This window comes from Hemicordylus capensis, chromosome 10 (genome assembly GCF_027244095.1).
Source record: "Hemicordylus capensis ecotype Gifberg chromosome 10, rHemCap1.1.pri, whole genome shotgun sequence".
NCBI classification, from domain to species: Eukaryota; Metazoa; Chordata; class Lepidosauria; order Squamata; family Cordylidae; genus Hemicordylus; species Hemicordylus capensis.
In genome coordinates, this window is record NC_069666.1 from 27,113,002 (window position 1) to 27,131,041 (window position 18,040).

Below are 18,040 nucleotides of genomic sequence, written 5' to 3' on the forward strand. Positions count from 1 at the left end.
TGGTATATAAATATTCTTAACAATAATTCAGACAGGCTCTATACAACTTATCTGTGCCCGACAATGATGACTGATTGAAATCAACGAAGTTGATTTCCTTGCATATTATGGGCTGCTGCTAGGCAGGGTGATATGGGTAGCTGGGATACCATGATACACGTACGTTCTACTAGATATTACAGGGTGGGGCAGAAAAGGGGGAACTGGGCACACAGCATCCTCTCTCAACAGCAGCCATGCATTTAGGATAGCCTCTCTTTCGACCCAGCGGCTGCAGCTTGATACAGACATTATCCTGCTGTTCCCAGTAGTGGACAGAAAGAGATGGTGTGACTTTCTTGGTCAGCCCTGAACTAACAGGTTGGCTGCAAACAGATGACCAACATCTGTGTTCACAAGGGCCAATCTATTCTCCAGGCAGTCTGGAAGCCAGAAGAATCTTTTGCACACAACCTGGCCTCCTTGGGAATAAGGTTGGTGCCACGTTGCATTAAGAACTTGACAGTTCCAGAAAGTCTGGCATAGCAGGGACTGGTTTCTTCAGATTATTTTTGAGTTCCCCAACATCCAGCTGGGAATGAGATGGACATTCAGCCCGAGAACATAACAGCCCAGCGGATTCAGAGCAAGAGATCCATCTAGGCCAGGGTCTCCTTTCCAACAGTGGGCAGCCAGAGGAAACTGTCATTCCCAAGGAAATGAGGAAGGCTCTTCTGCACTCCTACCTTTGGTCTTGATGGCTGTCTCAAGGGCTGCAGCGTCCCTTTCGGGATCAAAGTTTCCGTACGCCCTGACTGTGGCATAGACACTTGGAGGGGGAACATGCTATGGGAGGAAGATCCAAAAAGAAAAAAGCAACATTAGAGCCTGATATTTCTAACTGGCTCATCAGTATTAGATAACTCTTGCATACGAGGAGGAAACAAGGGCTGTTTGCACGATCGTTAATGGGTAGGACAAGCATCCCACCAGCTTCAGGAGTTGTGCATGCTCCCGACTTTCAGTTCTGTGCTAGAAAGAACTGGGGAGGAGTGATCATCTGCGAGACAGGAGCTGGGCAGGATGGCGCCATCCCACCTGGCCCTTTAACAAGAGAGGAGGGAAAGACGTCCTCCCCAGCTCCTGTCTCACAGGTGACCACTCCACCCCACCTAGGTTTTCACTAGCCCCTGACTGAAAATCAGAAGCACGCACAGCTCTGTCCTGAAGGTGGGTAGGACACCTGTCCTACCCCCATCATTGACTGTGTGAACAAGCCGATAGCAAGACCATGCTTCTCCACTTTCTGGCGGTGGGGGAAGATAAGGGAGAAGAAGAAAGACAGATGCTTTTGCTCCTGGCTACTTTGTGTGTCCTAAACCCTGCCGTTTATGGTTTGTTGGTTCTTTTTATGATGGTGTTTATAGCTCAGGGGTAAAGCCCCGGATTTGCATGCAGGAGGTCCCAGGTTCCCTCCCTGGCTGAGCATATCCAGTTAGGGCTGGGAGAGACTCCTGTATGGAACCTTGGAGAGCCGCTGCCAGTCAGTGTAGACAACACTGAGCTGGATGGACTAAGGGCCCGACTCAGTAGAAGGCAGCTTCCTATATAATCCAATAAATCTTTATCTACTGGCTGCCTTGTGGGGTTTTTTGTGAGAAGATGGCAAATGAGCATTTTCCATCAATGAAATCAGTTTCATTAAAGGTACTGCCAGAAAGCCCTCTTCCAAAGGTTCCGTCTCTCCTGCAAGGCTGTCTCCAGCCAAAAGGCATCTGTGTCTATTGTAGCACATTTAAGGCCAACAGGAATGGAATGGCAAAGGCAGAGTTGACTGTTTTGTCCTCTTGTCAGACTTGCTAGGGAGGTTATGCAAGCAAAGTTGTCAGTCCCCTCCACCCAAATCTGAGCCTCCAGGTGGAGGGAGTGAATGCATTTTTTTAAAAAAAATTAAAAATACCAGCCACACCAGCAGAGCCTCTGCTACATTCCCACCTCTATCAGCCAAAGCAGAATTTGGCCTGCTGCCACCCCAAGCAGTGTGCAGAGGCTTTCCAAAAGAATCTGCTCGTTTTAACTGCCAAAACCAACAGTAAGTGGAAAAGTTAAATGCATCCCCAGAGAAGAAGTCTATGGGCCAGAAAAGTTCCTAAAACACAGTACATTCTTTTACTAGTGAATACAGCACATCTGGGAGGTATGTTTTTGGATAAGAGACTGAGGGCACCCCCGGGAAGCAAATTTCTGATAAACAGAATCACTTGTTTCCTTAATTAAAAAGGAACTGTTAGCCTTGAAGCCAAAAAGGGGTGGCGTTCAGAATGTATAAGGGGAAACTGCACAGGATATTAAACGCATAATTTGTCCTGGTGTTTTCCTTGACCAATAGCATCTTTCGAGGCAGGGGGAAATGTAGATCAAAAGCAAAACAAAGCTATACCCCACTTGCATCATTAAACCTACAGAAGTGTTGCCCTCAGCAGAGGACATCATTACTGAGAGTCACTGTTCAGGGTGTGAAATGGCCCTAGACAGAGTCAGGCCACTGGTTGACCTAGCCCCAGTATTGTCTTTCCCAACCTGGAACTTTGTGCATGCAAAGCAAGAGATTTAGCACTAAGCTATGGACCCCCTCCAAATAGGGAGGAGGCCAGCTCAGAACAGGAACTCAAACAGAGATACACCGGGCAGCCTCCTGTGGGAGTGGGCATTTGGCCTAAGAGCACATTCAGCTGCGCATGGTTGCCAATGGCAGCATCCTCAGGAAGGTGAGACACTGGTTGAGGATGCTGCATTTTGAGAATAACCCACCAGACAGTGATTGAGAGGTGCTGGAAGTTATTCAGAGGAGAGGATAAAAACAGGGGTGGGGGTGGGGGAGAAAGCCAAGCAATACTTACATCTCCCTCAAGGGTGAGCTTGCTTAAGATTTCGTGGACAGTAGACATCTTGAAGAGAAGCTGGGGGGAGAAACAAGACCTTGGTAAGCCTTTATTACTGTGGCAATCCACACAGACATGGGCTGTAGTTGGGACCCAGATTCAATCCCCACTTGCTATCTCTCAGCCTAACCCCCCTCGGAGGGTTGCTTTGGGTATGGGCAATTAGGAGAGGGGAGCTGGTCTAGGGGTAGCAAGCATGTCTTGTCCCCTTAGCTAAGCAGGGTCCATCCACCCTGGTTGCTTATGAATGGGAGACTAGATGTGTGAGCATTGTGAGATATTCCCCTCGGGAGATGGAGCCGCTCTGGGAAGAGCGTCTAGGTTCCTCGTTCCCTCCCTGGTAGTATCCCCAAGATAGGGCTGAGAAAGACTCCTGCCGGCAACCTTGGATAAGCCACTGCCAGTTTGTGTAGACAATACTGAGCTAACCATTGTGGCAGAGGATGATAAAGAGTTGTAGTCCAATATCATCTGGGGACCCAACCTTGGGAACCCTGGCATAAGGCACAGAGATCCTATGATAAGCACACCCAGCTTCTCTACAAAATTAACATTCTTTAAAAAGACAACTGTTGTAGTCAGTTTATCAACACCTTCTTGCAGAAGACTGCAGATCACTGGCAGTCCTGCTCTTGTGGTGGGGAGTAGCATCTTTACCATCCACAAATTTCCTTATCCCACCCTCTTCTGGAGATAGACTCTGGAAGAGTCGAAAAGAGGGGTTCTTCAGCCATGATCCACACACCACCAGTGGCCTCTGAGCTCCATCCTAAGTGGTCCATGGAAAGGCTGAAGAACCACCAAGAAGCTGTAATGGATGCTGTACTTCACTTATTTTATGAGTTATGTGCTCTGATTTGTAGAACAGAAGGGGGGTTAAGTGTTCACTGAGCCCCGAAGCAATTTTCAAATTGTTCTTGAAAACGTTTGAAAAGTCCCTCATCTTGACTTTGAGCAGTTCACACGATCAGTACTTGCGTACGAGCTGTCTGAACTACATACCCAAGTTCGGGAGCTGTGCATGCACAGGATTGTTTGGGGATTTCTTACGAGTGTAAAACAAAGCAAGAAGTTTGATCATTTGCTAAGCCCCCACTGGGTAGGGCTGTTTTAGCTCCTACTTCGTTCTGAAGCTGGGGAGGGCGTGCTGGGCCTACCCAACTGAGCCTAAGCAGACGATCAAGCTGCCTCTTACTGTGTTTTTCCACTCAACAAGTTAGGACAGCCATGTTTCCTATCCCAGCACCGATCACACAGATTCCATTATGTTATCAACTTCAGGGAACTGAAGACAGCCACATATGCAATTATAGCCAGGATACATGGGGGGGGGGGGGTATGTATTTTGTCAACTTGTTTTGGGAACCAATCTAGGTTGGCACGCAGGGTACAAATATGCACAAGTGTCCAAAGCAGACGATTACAGAGAAAATGAATACTGCAAGCAGAGTTTCATTGTTATGGTTTGTCGGCACGTGTGTGTCCTGGACAGCAGTTCAGGCGTTGCTGGAACAGGAACAGGAACTCAACATCAGAAGTATCGCTCTTCCCTCAGAACTTTTACATTCCCCAACTATCCAAGCAAATCTTTGTTTGGAAAGAAGTTAAATAGCCTAGGATACAACAATTGTAGCAAGAATTCCAACAGCAATAAGATAGGGAGAACAAGGGCATCTCTGAACACTGCAGAAATTCTATTAAAACACCTGGAAAAATACAGGAGCCATTAAAAATAACTACTTTTATCAGCCAAAAAGGTGGCACAACAGGTTTAAAAAATGCCCCTGGGATTACTCTATGGTACTTAGCAAGTGTATACCACTTAGCACTTTTCTGTGTTCAAAGTGCCTTACGTAGGTTATTTGCAAAAAAGTGGTACAGAAAATCGATTCAGTCAGATTCGACATACACCACTTTATTTTCTCCAGTGGAAGTTAATTGCCGCCTTTGGTTTACATTCCATCAGGATGCTGCAAACCCCACCCCACCCCCACCCCAATACAGCTCAGACATTCTGTGCTCCTGTTGAAGGAAATATTTATCGAGTGCAAGTGAGAAATAGCACATAACTACACAAACACACTATTTCATTTATAAACCTCCTAACACCTGGATCTCAACTTAAAATAATAAAACTCAAGAAACACAACTAAAACTATTTTTACAGTTTTAGGATTTTAAAAATGTTTTAACAAAAAAGCATTTAAAATAGTTTGAGCAAAAGGACTGAGACAACAGGCAAGTCTTGTGATTTTCTTTTTTTTAAAAGGCAACCAGGGTTGGAGAAGCTCTTCTACTGACAGGGAGCACATTCCAAAGCCCTGGGGCAGCCACAGAGGAGGCCCCGTCCTCCACTGCCACCCAATGAGCTGAGGACAGCTGTAACCAAACCTCCCCATGTGATCTCAGTAAGCAGTGGTGTGGGGTTCGTGACAAAGAAGGCTCTCTCTTAAATACCCTGGACCCAAGCTGTTAGTGGATTGTGTTTATCAGTTCATGAGACTTTTTTTTTTTTAAAGAAAAAAGGCCAATGGATCAAATATGTGTTATTATCAGCAAGGATTATTTGCATAAGAGATTTTGGCTGATGAATCGGACTGGTATGTGTCCACAAGCACAGGGAAGGGCTGCATGACGGCAGAAGACTCCAGGTTCAATCCCTGGCAGCATCTCTGGGTAGGGCTGGGAAAGACTCCTGCCTGGAACCTTGGAGTGCTGCTGCCAGTCACTGCAGACATTACTTAGCTAGGTGAACCAAATGGCCAGGGAATGCATGGAGTTTCCAAATGGCCAATGGCCATTTGGAAATTCCATGCATCCCTGTGGCCATTGGGGAGGAAACTGTGCATTTCGGTGGGCATTCCCTGTCATTCATTTTAGGGTGAGGCTGTAGTGCTGTGGAAGAGCATCTGCTTTGCATGCAAACGGTCCCAGGTTCAGTCCCTGGCAGGATCTCCAGGGCATTTTTCACTCCTGGCTTTTAATTTGCATCTCCTTCCTTAGAGAAGCCACTGCCAGTATGGGTAGACAATATTGAGCCTTATGGACCTGTGGTCTGACTCAGAATATGGCAGCTTCCTATGTATGTTCCTAATGGAAATGTGGGTTCACATATCGGCCAAGTTTACCCCAAAGTCGCTGTGAGCTACTGGGGAGCACAAAAACACAATTCAAGTTTTCCACTGCACGTTGGAGTGTAGCTTGGTTTATATCTGGGGTAAAAAAACATTCACTTTTTGCATCAGTTTTTGGGGGGCAACTTGGAACTCGTAGTAAACCGATGGTAAAGCCTGCTGTCTGGGAAAGCTCCCAGGGCTGGAAAAGGAGAGAGAGGAGAGCCGCTCTTGTGGTAGCAAGCAGGACTTGTCCCCCTAGATATGCAGGTTCTGCCCTGGTTGCATTTGAATAGGAGGCTAGAAGTGTGAGCACTGGAAGAGATTCCCCTCAGGGGATGGAGCCGCTCTGTGGCTGCTCTGGGAAGAGCAGAAGGTGCCAAGTTCCCTCCCTGGCAGCATCTCCAAGATAGGACAAGATTATTATTATTATTTTTTTAACAGGACAAGATTTTTTTATTGAACCAACAAACTACCAAAGCATATAGTACGTTGCCAAAGCACAATTATATACAAAGTGGTTGTTTGTACATGATATATCTCTACAAAGATTTACACACAAGGATTTGGAAACCCACAAGGTTATGAAGTATATGCAGGTAGTACTGTAACTCGGGGGTGGGGGATTTCAAGGCACATCAGGTAATCGGGGCTGAGAGAAATTCTTGCCTGCAACCTTGGAGAAGCCGCTGCCAGTCTGTGAAGACTAGATGGACCTATGGTCTGACTCAGTATATGGCAGCTTCTCATGTTCCAAAAGGCTCCTGCCTGAAAGAGCTGCTACCAGCTAGCACAGACTAGGGCTGCACCACTTTGGCCCTCCAGTTCCAGTTGCACAACTGTTCCAACGATGCTTTCCCACTGCCTGGGTCACCTTGCGCAGTAGGTCAGCTGCTGACTCCACAGAATTTATCTGTTCCCCAGCAAAGACTGAGAGGAGACAAGGCCGAGACTGTGGCACAACCGTCTCTGTGGCTTGATACTTTGGACTCCCAGGAGCCTCTCATTTAGAAGTCATGTTGCACAGCACACCAGCAGTTCCCTGGATTTACTGTTCCAGCAAGACAGAATCGATTTTACAAGAGGCCTGCGAACAGACACTTCCCTGGTCAACTATGCTAAGAACTGCCTTCAGACCATTAGGAAGAGAAACTGCAGAAATTATGGTTCTTCTAAAACAAATCCCAAACAGAATGCATGTTTGTTTATTCAAAAGCCTAGCCTATAACATTAGTTCTGAAATAGCATTATTTCACTCTCCAAGTGGGTCAGCCAGCAAAAAGACTTAAGCCAATGCACCAACATCAGTCCACTTTTTTCTCACAAGACGTTTATTCCATACTGTTGGGGCATCTGGAACAAGAGGCAGTTTTTAGGAAGGGCGTTGTCTGGAAGGAATTCAGGCCACACCGTTGCATTCCTGAAGACCAGGCACGAGAACAGAACTCCCAAATTCCTCAGGTTAGAAAAATATTCCAGCTGCCAGCCAGCTGCTAACAGGAAGACGTGTTCTGCTGCAGCTAGCACTAGGACAACGAATATATTTATATACGGCTTTTCAACAAGAGTTCCCAAAGCAGTCTACATATATATCTATGTATGGCTCCCTGTCCCCAGTCTAAAAAGGAAACACAGGACAGACCCCAGCAACAGCCACTGGAGGGATGTTGGGCTCACTTAATAAGAGGCTGCCTTATACAAAGTCAGACCCTTGGTCCATCTAACTCAGCATTGTCTACACCGATTGGCAGCAGTTCTCCAAGGTTACAGGCAGGAGTCTCTCCTAACCCTACTTGGAGATGCTGCCAGGGAGGGAACTTGACACCTTCTGCATGCAAGGCAGAGGCACTACCCCTGAGCTATGGCCCCATCCCCTAAGCAGAATATCTGACAGCAGACAGGGCTCATATGTAGTCACCCATCCAAATGCAAACCAAGGCAGGCCCTCCTTAGCAAAGGGGGGGAAGCCATGCTCACGACCACAAGACTGGCTCTCCAACTCCCAACCCTGGATCCCCAGGCGCTGGGCTGCAACGTCTTGAGAAGTGGGCTTCGACCACATCGAGGTGGCTTGGGAAGGGGATAGGTCAACCACAGCCAGGGTGCTGCTGTGTATTTTGGAATGTGGTAAAGGCTACAGAATGCCTTGTCAGCTAGAAGAGACTGGCTTCTTCCTCAGAATCTCAACACACACACATGCACAAACTTGTAGTTAGCCCTTACGATTTCCAAGATACTTGAGAATGTGCGAGGAAGATCTTGCCTGGTGAAATCTGAGAAGTCAAAGGGGTGGTCCAGAGCCCACCACTGTGTGTACAGGTCCTTGTTCCTCCCCAAACACGAGAAGCAGAATCAACTATGCATGGTAGGCACTATCCACGGAGGCCACAGTATTCAGCTTTTCTTGCTGCAGAGCATGGGCTACTGTTCCAATTTTAAGCATAGAACGCAAGAACCATCCAGTCCAGCCTCCTCTTGTCAAACAGATGCCTCAGAAAGACTACAAAGCAAGTACTATTGACCAAACTCTGCTTCTCCATGAATTTGTCCAAAGGCCATTGTGTCTGGGGATGATGGGAGTTGTAGTCCAAACACACCTGGAACCCAACCAGTGTTCTCTCTCATTTGTTTCGTCTGTGTGCAGAATGAGTTTTGTTCTGGCAGTATCAAGGCAGTGTGTGCGCATATGCATTCAGAGTGGGGCCGTCCCGATTCAAGCGGAGCAGGTTCTAGAATTAACTGAGTGGACCTCAAAAAATGTGTGAGCATGAGCACACCTTCGAGGGAACACTGTACCCAACATCTGGGTCCCCCTGTCTAATCGCCTTCTGAAGACATCCAAGCTACACAGAACTCTGGCTGTGATGCACCATTAACCTTAATACAGCAGTGTTTGCTCACTGATAAAACTTTTCTCAAACTAGAAAGAGTTATCTTCCACTGCCTGGTTGTGGCAAAGCCCAGCGGTTGCCACAAGAGCTGGCAGTGTGTGCCACAAAAGTAGCTTAATCTAGAGCACACCCATCAGCAACTGATTTTTGAAAAGGGTTTCTTACTAAATCAGATGAAAGTCGCAGGCAGGCAGGCATGCTGGGACAGGAGAAGAAAAAGCCTAGCTCTGAACCACAATTCAGTTCCCACACCCTCCATGAACAGTTGAAGCTGGGATCTTTGTTGCATTGCCACACAATCCTGTAGTCAACAGAGGTGAGGCCCACTAGAGGCAAGTTCTTACAAGCTAGCCGGGAGATTGTGCAATGAAGGAAGCTCTGCAGAGATGTCTTTCTTAGAGAGAAATCTTTGACCAGAGACAAAGAAAGCTTAGGGCATAGGACCATAATTCCACAGTGAGCTGCAGAACCTTGCTATGAAGAGAGCATCTCTGAGGAGCTGCATAATCTTGAACAGGAGGCTACTAGTCCTCATGGCTGAAGTGGAGATGGGAATGCATGATCTTTTAGAGACTTATTAAGACAGCTAGATGGGGACAGCTTGGAGTTTAGAAGAGGCAGAGAAGCCCCTTCTGGGAGGTCATTAGGACAGATACAACATGCAGGGGGAGTCATCAGTCATTGCCCCGCCCCATCCCTGACCATCTGCATGCCTTCCGTTCAAACAACTGCAGAGAGTCCTTGCATGTTTGGCCTTTGCAGGTCCCCAATTGTGCAGGGAGAACCCTCTGCACATGCACATGTCTCCCTACAGATGCTCTTCTAATGAACGCCTGGAGGCCGAGGCAGAGCCCACTCTCCACCTACTCCAGGGCTGCACAACTTCAGACCTCCAGCTGCTTATGGACTACAGCTCCCATCGTCCACAGCAGTAAATAGTCAGGAATTACAGGAGGTGTGGCCCAACATCGGCAGGAGAACCCAAGTTCTGCAGCCCTGCCCGACACAGGTGGAAGTTCACTGCACTAGAAAACTTCAGCCCTCCTACAGATGTGACCTCAAGCATACCCAGCCACCCTTTAAAAAAGAAACCAAAAAACCATTAACCTTTAATTAACACACTCGTAGAAAACACCATGCAAGAAGGTGTTACAATCTCCATATAAATCCCTGCTTCCGACTCAGTATACAGCCGCTTCCTAGGTTCCTGCAGCCATAAGAACCCCCACCTCCACCCCCCCATTTCTACTGATTTGCCCCCCTTGCCGTCCTTCCCTCTGCTGTCCTCCGCCTGCAGAGCCCCCATCCCTCATCAACACAAATGAAATCCCTCATTCTGCATGGCAGCCAAAGTTAGAGTATGCACATCAAAAGATTTGTGCAAAATATCTAAAATGCATTCCAGGAGTGTAACACACGCACACACCCTTTTTTTTTTAAAGCACAGAGAACGGTATGCCCTGCAAGCAGAGGTATGCTTAATAACTTTTTATAATGGCGGTTTTGACTGCTTGTCTGTCCTGAGCCTCCAGGTAAGGCAGGCCAACCCTTATCTGCAACTGGGCTTGAAATGCTGGAGAAAAGCATGCAGGGATCTGCTCCCTCTTGTTCTTGGAAGGAATACAGGCATTTATTCTGCATGGAAGCCAGAAGTGTCAAGCTCATTACATGCTTGTGCTGTGGCTAGAGATGATGGGAGTTGTAGTCCAACAACCTCCGGGGAACCAGGCTTGAGAATCCCTGGGCTATGGGTTTTGGATACCGCACGCCCTCCTCGTTGGCATACTTCTGCTCTACCGTCTCAAGAAATTTATAAACCGCCCTTCAGCACAGAAGCTGTTCACATGATTAGGCAGACAAAGCTGGAGCCAGTCTCACATGGCTGGTCAGTGGGCCCAGAGCTCCGGGTCCCAAGTAGGGATGTGCAAATCAATTCAAATTTGAGTTGATATGACTTGAATCTGGGTGGTTCAAATTTGAATCAAATCACCCCTTGAAAGAGCAATTCGATTTGAATCTGAATCAAATTTTCAAAAGTTGATTCAGTTTCGAGAGCAAGTTGGCACCTTTTAAAAACCACTTAGGCCCCCGCTTGGATGAAAAAGGCACCAAAACTGAGTCGAATCGATTCGAATTTAACTGAAAGTGAGTTTTTGGACCAGATTCAAATTCAGAACACATCGAAAAATTCGTTTCAGGCACATCTCTAGTCCCAAGTTCAGTCTCCAGCACCTACAGTTAAAAGGGAGGAGCAGGAGGAAGAACAGCACTGCCCAAGACCCTGGAGATCCGCTGCTCAGACTCACCCCTCCGGCTCTGAGCAGGGGGCTAGGCAGGGAGGCCGCCAGTGCAACCTCCAACTCCAACGTCCTGCAATTCTCCCCCCCCCCCACCCTGGCTCTCTAGGCACACGTTCCTCATCTTTGCCAGGCGGTCCATGGCCTGACCTCCACTTATCTCTCTGCTCTTCAATCCCAATACACCCCGTCTGTGACCTTTGTTCCTCCAGCTCCACCACCCAACGGCCTTCTGCGCCTTCAAACTCCACCTGTGCTGCCCCCTATACGTGGATCTGCCTCCCAGAGCACCTGCATGATGCCGTCTCCCACAAAACTCACCTTTTCTAGAATGGGAAACCCCTTAGTTCCCACTCACCTCACTGTATTCAATAAGTGGCACAGACTAACAAGCAGAAGGTTGCCCATTCAAATCCCCACTGGTACTATGTCAGGCAGCAGCGATATAGGAAGATGCTGAAAGGCATCATCTCATACTGCATGGGAGGAGGCAATGGTCAACCCCTCCTGTATTCTACCAAAGACAACCACAGGGCTCTGTGGGCGCCAGGAGTTGACACTGACTCGACGGCACAACTTCACCTTTACAGGACAACCAAAATCAGCACCTCTTCCCATTTGTTCATGTCGCCAACTCCTTCAGCGAGTTTTACATGGCAACCTTCACAGGCAGAGACTTATCTTCTTGTGCTTTGAAAAGCACTGTGCACACTGAATAATCATACAGAAATCCAACAGATGCTCCTATAACGGCACATAAAGCCAGTGCTGAGAACGTAAGGACAGCCCTGCTGGATCAGGCCCAAGGCAGCCCATCTACTCCAGCATCCTGTTCCCCACAGTGGCCCACCAGATGCCTCTGGGGAGCCCACAGGCAAGATGTTGCGGCTGCTCCCCTGCGACTGGCATGGAGAGGCATCTTGCTGTGTCTGCTAACTCATTCAGCACCTTTCCCCACTGCCCTCTCCCAGTTCTAAGCCTTCTCGAAGTCTGGCTTAGCAGGTTAAGGCTTAGGCCCTTTCCCAGTGAAGGGCTGGGCAGTGAGTCGTCATCAGCCAGTCTAGGCAGAGAGCAGAACTGAGCGCCTGGAAACCTCTCACAAGGTGTGGCTGTGCTAACTGTGCTCGCCTGCAGAGGAGTGTCCCTATTATGGATGAAGGGGAAGACGGGTGTTCCTCAGTTTCAGAACTGGGCAGCATGAGAGAAAGGAAACCCTGAGCCCACGTACACCAAGTCTTCCAACTTAAGGCTGGGTGTGGCCATGGAGAAGGAGGAGGAGGAGGAGGAGAGGAGCAGCAATTCGAGAGCGGGACAAGGACCAAGAAGGGAGCCCCAGAAGGAGCAGCTAGCTGCACCTCCCAGCCCAAAGCCCCTTCTGAACCCAACAGGGCTGCTTGGAGATATTTGTTTTAACAAGCTGCCACAGGAAGAAGCAGCCCTCCCTGGCCGCAAACGGAACCCACAAAGGTCGAAAGCAAATGAGATCATGCCAGGCTGCTCAGCAGAAGAACCTCATTAACGGCTGGTGGGGGGGGGGGCGGGAGGGAGGAGCCCTCTTCCTGCACAGAAGCTGGAGCCGTTACTGGAGACTGACTGGGCTTCTGGCTCCATCGAGAGCCCTGCAGAGGAGCAGAGAGACAGCCTATCCGGAATCACTCGGCGTCTACATCAGGGGGTTCTTAACCTTGGGTCCCCACCCGGATGATGTGGAAGTGCAGCAGCAGCTGAGCCTGGGATGGGCCTCCCCTGGACTAACACACTTAATCCAGTCCGAGCTTTCAATGGAACAGACCCAAAGTCTACTTCAGCAGATGCAAAATGCACATCCCATAAGGAGCGGGAAGAGGCATCCAAGCCCTTCTCCAGGTTTCCATGCAAATCCACCCCCAGCCGCCTCCTGCATTTTGGCTTATACAGGGAGAATCATCAGCCGCAGAAGAAGAGTGTCCCACCACAGATAACATCTGGCCATCAACAATGCATAGGAGTAATTGGATCTTTATGGCTTTATCACATTAACATTCTTCCATTCTTTGGCCTGCAAATATGCTCTTGCCACACCTCTAGATAAGCTACTAGTCATTGTCAACTGTCTCACCTAAGTTTGCAAGCATGCTTTGCTCTGGACTACACAAAAGCAGCACTTCTGGGGCCCGTAATGGACATCCTGGACTGGCACCTCCAAAACTTAAAATGGGATCCCAACCCATCGGGAAGTTCTCCTGCAGAAGGTCCACTGAAATGCCCAGGAACTGTGCAAGAGTGAGCAAAACCAACTCGCAGGCCAATGTGCCTAGAATGCCAGGCCTAGCTTAGCTTCTCTTCAAGAAACACCAACATCATCTGCTGCCACAGGAGAGACATGAGTGGAACCAGCCTTGCAAAGCAGTCTCTTGTGGACTAGTCACACGGGTATGGTTTTTTAGCACCACACTGATGTGCAGATTGCCATTCCAGTGCCAATCACAAGGGGTGCAGAAGGAGCCCAGCCTCATTAGCTACAGTTTTTAGAATGCGAGGGGGGGCATGATTGGTTAAAATTGGGGCAAGTCAGGAGATGAGGGCTTGGGGAATTCATTGAGGACCCCCTATTCCCCTCCCCATAATTCAAGCAATTCATCAACAGCCTGATTTAAAAAGTGGAAGACCCACTTGCCTCCAGTTTGCACAGACTTCCCTATCATCCTCACAACAACCCTGTACGGTAGGTTAGTCTAGTTCACCCACAGAACTTTGTGGCTCAGCAGGGACTGGAATCCAAGCTCAAGAGTCCATGCAAGGCAACACACCAGTCCTCTCTGTTCAAACCTCTTGCTTTCCTCTGCAGAGACAACCATCTCCACCAGAACCCAAATGCGCGAGTTCTCCTCCGCAGTTCTCCCAAACTGAGCACACAGAAAAGGTGTGGCTTTCTTGGCAGGCCTGGCTGCACAACTTGCAGTGACATGCAAGCAGGCCTCGGGCAGGGGGAAAGAGCATGACATAAGAGGAGACATGTGCAGAGGAGAGTGAGGACACACCCAAGTACGGCGCTGCAAGGAAAGGCTCCCAGCCAACGTCTTCAGAGCTAGCAAAGGCAGGCCGGGCAAACTCACAGGGCATTAATCACAGGGCTCCTTTGAAGCTTGTTCTCACGGCCAGCCAGCTGGGGGTGGGGGTGGGGGGAGGCTCTCAAGGAGACCATTTTAATTGCTCTCCCTCCCTTTTCCAATCCTGTCTCCTGCTCAGAATCCATTGGCAACTGTGCATTGAATATGGAAAGCATAATGCACTGGGGAGTTCTCTTGCCCTAGCCCCACTGAAAAGAAGGAAAGCTTTATGGGGGGGGTGTCAGCAGGAACATGGGTGTGGGGAGAGACGGGGCTTTCAGAGCACTGAGCCCAGATCCAGGATTGTTTCTTTTAAAACCAAGTTCTTGACAGAATACGCAATCCTCCTTGCCATTTCAAGAATGCACAGAAAACTAACAGGGCAATAAGAAGCTGGAAACGGCACCTCTTTCTGCTCTCTCTGCAGCTGGCTCTAGACCACTGCTGCAGCATTTCGCCCTAGGAGGAGGAGGAGTGCAAAAGCAGTTTTCTTGGCATCAGGAGCCAGTGCTGTCAAAAAGTAGGCTTTCAGGTTACACAGAACTCTTCACCAGAAGCATCACCTTCTTGGGCTGCATATAGTCCTATATAGGCCTCATATCTAATTTTTTTTTTTTTTAAAACTGTGTCTCCATAGAGATAGAGAAGTTGGGTTTCTTAGCCGCCGCCACACCACTAGCTAAAGGGGAAAGGACAGGCAGCTGTAACAGAGGAGAGGCCCTGAAATGATCCTGGATGGATGAGCGGAGCAAATGCCCTGCTGGGTGTGTCCAACCCCAGAGCAGTGGAGAAGAAGCAGAACCGCTCCGAAGAGAGAGAGATGGGGAGATTTGCCTCTAGGCTTGCCGTCTTCCGGCACACTGAACTCTGCCGCACAGCAAGAAAGACAGGTTGCCCTCCAAACCTGGAATTTCCCAGAATCCTTTGGAACACGGCAGGAGATGCTAGGGAGCAACGCTGCAGTCCACACCCAGGGTTGCCCCCCCCCGGCCGCCCCCCCGCCTCCCAGTCCCACAGGGAATCCTGGCCGAGGCGCACCTCTGAGGGGGTCCGGTACCTGAGGGCTGTTGGTGAAGTAGCGGGGTGAGATTGGGGCCGGGGGGGGCCCATGCAAGAAAGCGCAGAGGAGCACTTGGGAGAAACTGCTCTACTCCGACAGCTGCACGGCCCGATCCTGCGCTTTTCCTCGGGAGCAAGCCCCGCTGCGCTGGGGGGGGGCCCTTCTCCCCTCGCCAGGGGGCGCGTGGGAAGGCGCCCTGCTCCCCCCCGACGACCCTCGTGCGCAGGCTTGGCTTCCCCATCAGCAAGCCCCCTTCCGTTCAGAGGGGCTTGCTGCCCCGGCTGCCAAGGGAACCTCCGAAGCAGACTCCCCCGGAGCAACTGGCCCAGCCGGCAGCAGCAGCGCCGCCGCCACCACCAGAAAGGAAGGGTCGAGCAGGCGGAGCCCAAAGCCCGGCGCTGAACTCAACGGCTCCCTTTCCGCCGTCAGCGTGCACGGGCGGCTTGGGGGCGGCAAGAAGCCACAGCAGTACGGACGCACCGCCCTAGGAGCAAGCCGAGCCCCCCTCGAACTTTAATCCGGAGTCAGACCAGGGGGGCGCGAGCAGGAGCCCCCGCCCTCCCCCGCAACCACCCCGCGGGGACTCACCTAGCAGGGAGCTGCAGACTCCGAGTCCGGCTGGGCTGAGCACGAGCGAGAGGCGGCAGGGTGGGGTTTTTGTAGCGGCAGCAGCAGCAGCGGAGACACTGCCACACCCCCTCCCTCCCTCCGGCTCCTCCCGCGTGACGCCCGGCCCAGCCGCCTGACTCATCGCTGCCTCCCCGAGCCAGGCACTCCCTCCGCCGCTGCTGCCTGCAGGGATGGGCAAAGGCGCTCAGCAGCAACCCGGGCGGGGCAGCAGCAGCTCTGGGGCGCAGGAGGAGAAGAGCGCGATCCTGCACTGCAGCCGGGTCCCCTCCACTGCCTCCTGGCAGCCCAGATCATCCTGTGCATGTGTGGAGTGTTTTATAGCGGCTTCCCTCATAAACTCAAAGCAGTCGTGGGGTTGTCGCTTTGACTAAGGTTCATTCAGCAACAAACTCCATTTGCTTCTTCTCCTCATTTCCCTCCCTTTCCCTTTCTGACTCCACCCCCCCCCCACTGGGACAAATGGCCAAACAACAAACCACAAACGATTACTGGACAGAATACAACACACAAACCCCGTCATTATGTGCCTGGGGCAGAACGCCAGAGCTCACCCTCCAGAAGCCAATGAGGACGTGTGTCCCCAGTCCCTCTCGGGCCATTGTGCTCCTCCCAGCAAAAGGTAGTTGTCCCCTGTGCATGGAGGTTCGACATAGCTATGGCCAGACCTCCAAAAGAGCCATGCAGGAGTAGAGCAAAGGTCCCTCAGTCCAACATTATGCTTCCCACACAGTGGCCGGCCACTAGAGATGCCAACCAACCAGGAAGGCACAAGCAGGAGATGAAGGCAGCCGTCTTTCCCCACTGCTTGTCCTTCAGCACCTGGTGTGCAGATACACTGCCACTGAGCATGGAGGCTCCACTTAGCTCCTCCTGTCATGGCTACATGTCTGGCCTCCAGGAGCCTGCCTATTCTCTTAAAGCTGCCTAAGCAAGGGGCCATCCGGAGGTAGCACCCGCCACCAGCTGATTGTGTGAAAGGCGCTTGGGTGATACCAGAACCGTAGACGAAGGCCTGTGCAAGATGCCATCCAAGAGCTGAGCCCTGGGGAGCCTTCCAGCATCCCAGAACCATCATGCAATTCTCCCCTCTTGACAGAACCAGAGAGTCTGGTTTTTAGGCAGCCGCAGAATGTCAGCCACACCTCCTCTAGGGAAGGGGCCCCCAGCCTTGAGTCCCCACAATGGCCGCTGTGGCTGGGGATGATGGGAGCTGTAGCAGTCCAACAACATCTGGGCAGCCAAGACTGGGACCCCCAACTCTGGAGTAAAACGCTTGTAAAACACACCCACCCCTCCATGTCATTCTTCTCCCCAGTGCCTTTAAAAACGGAAGGGGGGAAAAAGCTCCTTTACAGACCAATTAACGCTTCTTTTTTAAAAGGAGAGTTTGCAGCACCATTTGTTAATCCTGCTTCACAAAGAACAGGAAAGGGCAGAGCCAAACGATGACTAACTGGGCGGGCAGCCAGCCAGGCTCTGCTGTGGGCAGGCGGGGAGAGGAGGACTCTGGCACTTTTGCCCGCAGTGCTCCAATAATTCAGCCGAGTTTGCCAGTCAAGGTGTTCCTGCGGAAACATCCAAGCACGGCCTGCAGAACCCGCACATCTTGCGGCTGGCCAGGCCTTGGGCAGCATGGTGGAACTTCACCCACCCCTTTGGAGCAGCCTGTTCATGGCCGGTGGGTGTCGTGCTGTGCAGACCTGCCAAGACCGTCCATGAGGGAGATCAAACCTAGGCACTCCTCCTAGCTGCACGCCTGTCTCTTATTTATTGGATTGGGCCCCGGTGGAGAGGAGCACAGCCCGTGGGGGTAAACCCTCTGCCTCCTGACGCGATCCCAATCCATATCCCCCCCCCATCCATGGCTGCTTCGTGCAGGATTCCAGGGGGGCTTCTGGGGGCTTGCTGCACAGCCCTGTCCTCAACAGGCCCTCTCCAGGGGTACCCCTTCCAGGAGGCAAGGCTTTCTGGGGCCGCAGCAAGGTGGCCAGATGCCCTCCCTCCCACCCCTGCTTTTTAAACAGTGGGGAGAAAGAGAG

At 50.7% G+C, this 18,040-nt stretch overlaps 1 protein-coding gene across 1 annotated transcript in view; it reads right to left on the bottom strand.

Moving 5' to 3' along the window:
• ANXA2 (annexin A2) overlaps window positions 1–16,063 on the bottom strand; it is a 34,778-nt gene extending 18,715 nt beyond the window's left edge. Inside the window, exons 1-3 of the mRNA XM_053273022.1 lie at window positions 15,960–16,063; window positions 2,880–2,939; window positions 726–825 (exon numbers count right to left, since the gene is read on the bottom strand). Of these exons, the coding sequence (XP_053128997.1) occupies window positions 726–825; window positions 2,880–2,927 (148 nt within the window). The 5' untranslated portion in view covers window positions 2,928–2,939; window positions 15,960–16,063. The remainder of the gene's footprint in view (window positions 1–725; window positions 826–2,879; window positions 2,940–15,959) is intronic.
• Window positions 16,064–18,040: the final 1,977 nt, after the last annotated feature.